The sequence below is a fragment of the Asparagus officinalis genome, chromosome 3 (genome assembly GCF_001876935.1).
Source record: "Asparagus officinalis chromosome 3, Aspof.V1, whole genome shotgun sequence".
Classification (NCBI taxonomy): domain Eukaryota; kingdom Viridiplantae; phylum Streptophyta; class Magnoliopsida; order Asparagales; family Asparagaceae; genus Asparagus; species Asparagus officinalis.
The window spans coordinates 26915418-26923202 of NC_033796.1; the positions used below are offsets into that span (position 1 = coordinate 26915418).

The 7785-nt window shown below is 34.6% G+C and overlaps 1 protein-coding gene across 2 annotated transcripts in view; it reads right to left on the minus strand.

Annotated features, from left to right (window-relative positions):
* The window catches only part of LOC109833528 (putative 3,4-dihydroxy-2-butanone kinase), a 17517-nt gene that overhangs the window by 4904 nt on the left and 4828 nt on the right, over positions 1-7785 (minus strand). The window contains exons 8-14 of one of the 2 annotated variants that reach the window (XM_020401238.1): positions 5980-6153; positions 5703-5786; positions 5523-5548; positions 5353-5382; positions 706-836; positions 541-633; positions 164-234 (exon numbers count right to left, since the gene is read on the minus strand). In XM_020401238.1, coding sequence (XP_020256827.1) covers positions 164-234; positions 541-633; positions 706-836; positions 5353-5382; positions 5523-5548; positions 5703-5786; positions 5980-6153 — 609 coding nt within the window. Of the gene's footprint in view, positions 1-163; positions 235-540; positions 634-705; positions 837-5352; positions 5383-5422; positions 5479-5522; positions 5549-5702; positions 5787-5979; positions 6154-7785 lie in introns of both variants that reach the window. The other variant, XM_020401239.1, reaches the window with a different exon arrangement.

The following is a 7785-nucleotide window of genomic DNA, read 5'->3' on the forward strand; positions in this document are numbered from 1 at the left end:
TAAATTTCCCTGGTAATGATACATGATCAGAATACTAGACATCCTTCAGAGCAAATGTATAGACAAATTGAAAAAAAGGCTAATTATTTTTTCATTTTTAATTTAAAAAATTGTTGACCCTCCATGATAAAAAAAATTCACCAGCGTCAATAAAGTTTCTTACATCAACCTCCGCAATTATTTTTGACCGAGATGCTGGCACCGAAACTGGAATTTTAGCTGGTGGGCGATCCCCTACAAGTTAAGAGCACTAATTGGTGAATTCAGAATAAGTAGCTGACAGCCGCTATTTCATGTACCATGATCTAAACACAAACAATAATGATAGAATGGAGTATATAGTTAGGTTTCTTCCTTTGTTTGGTAGAGGATAAAGCTTTGTGCATACATAGGTACATATACACATCTGCATCTATATTTATGCATGCATATAAATGTATGTGCCTGTGTGTATTATACGTATATGTGTGTATGGAAAGGGAGGTTATGTGTATGTGTGCATGGAGAGGAAGAAGGAGATGGTCAGCTCTATCTTTCTACCTTCAGCACCAACTGGCCAGGATGGAGCTTTTGTGGGGGCATCCAAACGCATCAACATGGCAGGGTCCACCTTCATAACAGAAATTGAGAACCCTGTCAAAATTATATGATTCAGTCAGTAATATCAGTAAAGGGAACATGTAAATAGAGTTTGCATGAAATTACCTGCCATGTCAAGGGACGTCATAAAGGATCCAGTATAAACTCTATCAACTGCAAGCCCATGTTCCAGTTGTAACTGTGGAACCGCCTTTCCTGCTGCAATCATTAGCTCCATTAATGGAGTGGCACCCAGGCTGCATGTCATCAAATCAAATAATTTTATAACAGGAATACAATTTAAAAAGGCGGGCTTGGGAAAAGGAAATTCAATTCATGCAAAAGCCATTACATAGTCCGCGAGATACACACAAGCCAAAAGTCCAAGTTATCCATAAAATATTTGAAGATAAAGACTTAAGAAGCACATGAGAAATCATGACATGTTAAGATATTAAACTGCTTAGTAATGTCTCTTATTGTGCATAAAAGCAAGTTAATTGGATTGATCTATGTAGGGCAGAACTCTGGTTCCAGGAAGCAGTCTATAGAGCACCCCTTTGTCACCTTAATGCTAGCGGTAATAATGCAAGTAACTCATGTTGTGCAAAGTCTATATGACTTTGAATTTCTATCCCAATATCACGTCACTTCTGCAGCATTACACTAAAAACTACTATACATGATAAAATATTGACTCCTGCCTTCCTACTGACACTGTAATCCAAGATGAAGAAGTCATGACAGTCAGGTTTTAGATACGAACAACTCAAAGAAAAATTTGCTAATATTCGATATAGAAGGTCCAAGATATGAAACATGCAGGACTTCAGGCTTATAAATTAAAAGAAAAAGTAATGACGGGGGCGGATCCAGGAGTTTTGTTCAGGTTAGGCATTAACATCAAACATAATTTTAAAATTAGAGTATTTCATTTTATAGAAAAAATAAAGTATTAGTTTTAATACAAGCACAAATATGTAAATCAAAATTTTCATACCCAAAATAGAAGTGTATTGGACACAACTACTATAGGTATATTTTAATTTAATATATGATATAATTGAAGCGAACACTGCTTGGGTGTGGCACAAAGAAAAATAAATGACTGTGTAGTGGCACGCCATTGTAAATATATGTTAATTTATAAAGACCTAAGCTTCATGTGAGTGTAACTTTCTCCAAAGTGCACTTGCCCAACCTGAACGAGGTGTGGATCCGCTGCTGAGTAATGACAAAAAGTATATAATAAACAACTCAGAAGTTCCCCAAAGTTCTCTGAAACATGCTTCAAAACCATTTATGTTCCAACTTTTAATAATTTGGAAAGAGACAATAACGAAAACACTCTTCATCAAAAACTTATGGTTCTTTCTTGAGGAGATCTTCTTCCTTCATCTCCATTAAGAACCATCCCCCGAATGAAATTGACATAGCATCTTTAATGGACACTCATAAAGGTCTATCCTTAGTCCTTTTTCTTCCATCACAATTGTAATGTTTTGTTTCTCCAAAACGTCAAACCGAATAGTCTCTCAATAGATTCTTCCTCATTTCATTGTTATCGTTAACTGCCTATTATGAAAATACAGAAGGTCACAATTCACAAAACAAAAGCTTAGAATGAAAACCATGCGTTCAAGATATAACAACCAAAAGCATCCTGTTCTGTTATTCAAGTTCTATGTCCAACTTTCTTCGTTACGATCCCCACTTCCCATATATTGTCTACTGTGATATGTAGGATGCTTCTCTTACTAAAAAATAATATGTAGAACACCTGTTTATATTGACGATATCATCTTTAATGGACACTCATAAAGATCTATACTTAGTCTATATTGCTCCATCACAACTGTAGTCCTTTTGTTTCCCCTGAACGCCACATCGAATTATGTAATAATTCAAAGTATATATATATATATATGGAAAAGTAAAGGGACTTTTATGTAAAATTTGTTAGAGGGTCTATTAGTAAAAAGGGAGCACTTATAAATAGTAAAAAAAAAAACCTACCTCCGTCAGCCTATTTTCTCCTTCTTCCGCATCTCTGTTCCGCCGTTCCAAAAAAAAAAAAAAAAATCCCGTCTTTGTTTCGCAGCAAAAAAAAAGAGGGTCCTTTGTCTTTCGAGTTGGGATCAATAACATTTTCTAGGTATTTTTCTTCCTCACTTAGAAACTTATGGGCACATCTAAATTTTTTAGGCCATGGCCATGGTGGAACCAAGCTTTGGTTCTTGCCTCTTGTGTTCGTCTCCATATGCTTACCTTATTATTATTTTTATACAAGGCCACTTAACTTTTTATCACGTGACCTTGGGTTCATTTTAAAATAATAATAACAAAAAATTGGTTATGTATACAAAGCACCAACATGAGGCCTAAATCTTTGACCTCACTTCCTCAACCTCAACTGTTAGATTTATTATAAATTATGCTGACACTCTTCTTTAACCGGTATTATAAAATAAATATTAATCATGCATTTAAATTCCTTGGTTGACGGTATTATAAAATAAATATTAATCATGCATTTAAATTCCTTGGTTGAAGGCATTTTGATGTGTAATTGTTTAGATAGAAGAGTAAAGAAGATAAAGGGATTTAAATTCCTTGGTTGAAGGCATTTTGATGTGTAATTGTTTAGATAGAAGAGTAAAGAAGATAAAGGGCATAGTTATAATTTTGTAGGCTATGAGTTAAGGGCATATAATAGTATTGATTATTGTTTATACTTATTCTTTAGGTGTTTCGAGTGGCTTCGAGGAGGTGTTGTGAGGGGTAGTTGGATTATTTTCGGACTTGAGGTAAGTGGTGAATTTATGCATTGTGAGCTGTGTTTTTTTTATATAATTATATCAAGTATACTTGGATTTGTTCCTGACGGATTATATCCTTCGTATGATTACTGGTATATCATTTGTTGATTGGGTTGATTTTGTGATGCTCATGGATATTTTGGTATAAGCCTATGCTTATTTTCTTTATCAATTGTTATGTCTTTTCATATAGTGGTAGGTTGAGATGCATATGTGTTTGATTTATTTCACTATTGGTTGGCCTTTGGTATTTTTGTATAATGTGATTAGCTTTACGAACTTTGTTTGTTGTTAAAGCATATGCATCTCAAGTCAATATACCGGTATATGTCGGATATAAGCAAGTTATTAAAACAAGGCTCAATGTGCCTCTATGAGGTTTCTATTTTAGCGCTAAGAGCCCAAGTTTGGGTCTCACCGTCCCTACCATGGGCTTTATAATAGTGGGGTTTGCCAAGTCAACCGGAGTATCGAAGTGTTGACCATTTTGAGACGTGACCTGCTTATTTTCATTGCATGTATTTATTTTAAAAGTGTTGCCTTATAGATTTTACTATTTTAGTATTTCGCTTATCAAGTCAATTTATATTAGTTTTGCAAAACTAGTGTTTAATGTATAAATTTATCCACTTATTGAGTTGTGAACTCATTGTGTTGTTTTCATTCTTTTCAGAGACTCGGGATTAGGTGGAAATGAGGATTTGCCAAATTCTTAGAACGAAGCAAAGAATATAATTCGAGATTGTTATTGTCTTCTAGGCGAAGGTTAAATAAAGTCTTTAATGTTTAGTTGATGAATTGAGAGTTTTATAATAATGAGAATTCTTTCTTTAGGTTGAGATTTATTTGGAGTTGAGGAATATTTATTTTTATCAAGTTAATTGGCTTAGTTTGACTTTTGGGATTATAGAGAATATTTATTGTTGGTTTTAGTTCAATGAAAAGATTTGTTTTAGTGGTCTTTCAATGAATGTATATTTTGGAGGACTTTTCACAGGTTTAGTCCGGCTCTAATATTCCTTTTAGATTCGGAAATTGGGGTCGTGACAGAATGGTCTCTCAACAGATTCTTCTTCATTTTATTGCCAACATTAACTACCTATTCTAAAAATACAAAAGGGCACAAATGAAAAGCTTTAGAATGAAACCTTGTGTTAGAGATATGACAACTAAAAGCATCCTGTGATTCCAGATTTATGTCTCAGAGGTCCAACTTTCTTTTCCAAGATCCCCATTTCCCATTTACTGTCTATTGTGACTTGTGAGATACTTCTCCCACTAAAAACAATGTGTAGAATACCTGTTTGGACCACTACAGCAGAGCCTTCAATAATTGCAATAATGTGGACAGTTATGTAGTATATCATGTTTCCTCGAAACAAGATTCATGATACCAATTGCTTTGGTTTAATTTTATGCAATAAGGTTTTCTATATACGAAAACACATCAAACTCACAAGCTTATATTTACACATTTATGTCATTGTCAATAACGTTGATGACTTCCAGTCTAGAATTGGTCTTGAAAAATGAAATACGCTAATAAATATAAGATCATGTATCTGAACAATTAAAAGAAACTCAAAGATGTTCTTCAAAAGATGATGTAAAAGAAAAGAGAGAATGCAAGCAGCCTTAGAAACAAAGGCTGCAGAATTTATGATATTAGGCTGCATTTGAACTGACAGAAGACTATGAATTTATCATGCAGTTGGTCACAAAGGAAATAGAGAAAGATGGGTTGTACATCTTAGGTTGTGATGCATTTGGTCCGGGCTGAGAGCCCAAATTTGAGAGGCAAATTCAACTATAATAAAACTCTGACAATTGTTGGCTTTTCAGAATGCAAAAATTTGATTCTTGCATACAAGAAAATTCAAATTCAACACTGAATTTGACACAATGCATTGCGAATAAAATAAAAATGAGAAAAGGTTAGTTAAAGGTGCAGTACCCATTAATCATCAGAACAACTCTACTTCCCCTGTTGATTGGAACATATTGGTTAGTTAAAGGTGCAGTACCCATTAATCATCAGAACAACTCTACTTCCCCTGTTGATTGGAACATATTGAGTTTCCTGTGAGCAGTTGAAAAAATTACATCAGAACAACTCTACTTCCCCTGTTGATTGGAACATATTGAGTTTCCTGTGAGCAGTTGAAAAAATTACGATCTCAAATGTACTTACAACTAACCGTGGGTTGCATGACATGTATCTTTCAACTAGCAATCAAAAATTTTCTGAGAAGAGGAGTATTCAGCATAAATTTTAGAGTGAAAACATATCAATTGAGGACACACCGTAGACAATATTTGCTTGAGAACATGAGAGACCACTATATCAACAGGCGGAACTTCAGAGATAGCTGCACCAGGCTCCCCATGCTAGAAACAATGAACATCAATACAAGGTTTCCATGGAAGAAATAAGACACAGTATGTTAAATTTTGAAGCAAAAATAATAGAGCTAGATGCTATACCAATTGGATACAATTAGATCCAACCATGTGAACTATGAAAATAAATATGACAGCTAAGTTGCGGTTCATGTAATAATTTTTTTTGCAAATAACTCACAATTCCAAGACCAAGCTCCATCGCTTGTGGGCCTAAACGATCTGATGGAATCTCCCCAGGAAGCGTACAAACTGACAAGGCTACACCCATTGTTCCCACCCATTCAGATGCATGTTTTGCTTCTGCAGCAACTTCAGCTAGAGACAAACCAGAAGCAGCAGCTGATCCAGCAACCTATCAAATACAAAAGAAAAAGTAACTAACTGTCATATAAACATTGTACCCATGAGACATAATTCACTCTAAAATTAATGTATCAACAAAGTATCGAGATACAATTCTCAGCAAAAATCTTGATTAGGAAATTAATGCTTTCACAAAAGATGCCCAGCAACATAATTTGGAATAAACTTACTCTGTAGTGCTTCATTTTTAGCATTCATACAGTAATATTCAGCGATTCTGTACACCCATGGTTTTAAAATAGAAATAACTTGAAGGGGAAAAAAGCAATATACCATTTAGTGGATTATATCCTATCCCCAACCTCCAAATGAAAATAATAATTGGTTATTGAGAAAGTTCTGCCCTGATCCTTAGATGTATTCTCATGTGCACTATCTAGACAAGTACCTTAGTTCTCTCATTAGTCAAGTACCTTAGTTCTCTCATTAGTCCTCATTACTCTATGATACAGGGGTACAATTCTAGGTGAAGGAAAGAATTTTCTCAGAGAAGAAGGAAAACAAAGTTTATAAGAGTGATTGAAATAATAGAAGTGGGAAAAAAGGTTACAGTATTGTGATAAAGAGAAATTTCAAGGAAATCAGGGCTTGAACCATAAAGGTAATACACATCGGCATACCCACCAAAAAAAAGAAGAAAAACAAGAACTCTCCACTAAGATTAAAGGAACTCTCCACTAAGATTAAAGGTTAAACTTCAACAAGGAAAACTTGAAAGAAATGCATAAGCAGATAGCGACTAAGCCATTTGCATGTTTGGGGCTTGCTTTACCAGTATGACTAGTCCTCAAAAGCTAAAAGCAGACAAGGACTTTCATTAAAGTGAACAGATCAATTTAACTAATTGGCAAGCGTCATTTGATGAAATGCACCAGGAGCTTCATTTAAAGTAACAGATCAAAACAATAAATAGATTGCAATCATATGCACTGAAACATCCTCTTAATCGCCATTTGGCATGGCTTATATACCCAACATAAGATAAGTCCTCTGTAATAATAGGTGCATGCTTGTGGTTTCTTTACTTTATGCGAGGAGAAAATCCTAAGATATAACAAAAGGTACAGTTTGTCCTCCCTCGCTCCTACCCACCCCTTCTGCATGTCCTTTTACCTGAATAAAAATCTCTCTGTTCCTGATTCATTCTCATCAAAATCCCTCCCATAAGTAAAATAGAAATAATTCTCATCCAACTCGATCCATCTTTTTGTTTGAAAATTCCTTATCCAAATCTTCTCAAATCCGTTCTAAAATTTCTGGCTGCTATTATAAAAAAGGCATTTTAATGAGAATCTATCCTTCAAAACTATTGAAAGCCTAAAAAACAAATAAATCATTCAAGATGACTCCATTTAAGTACTTAAAGGAGGCTCTATTATTGCAATGGCCAAGAACAAAGCAAGAAACAACCATTAGTCTCACACAAAATCATAGCCTTTGCTGCAAATTTAAACCAGACACGGTACATTCAATGCGTAAAAATCTATGACCTTGACTATGACTTGATACATCGAGCTTCGCTTCCATTGTTGTGCTGCGAAACATAGTAGCTAGTTCAATTTCAAGATCTCATATCAACCTCACCAAGTGCTTTACAGATATTAAATGTTTTCATCTAATT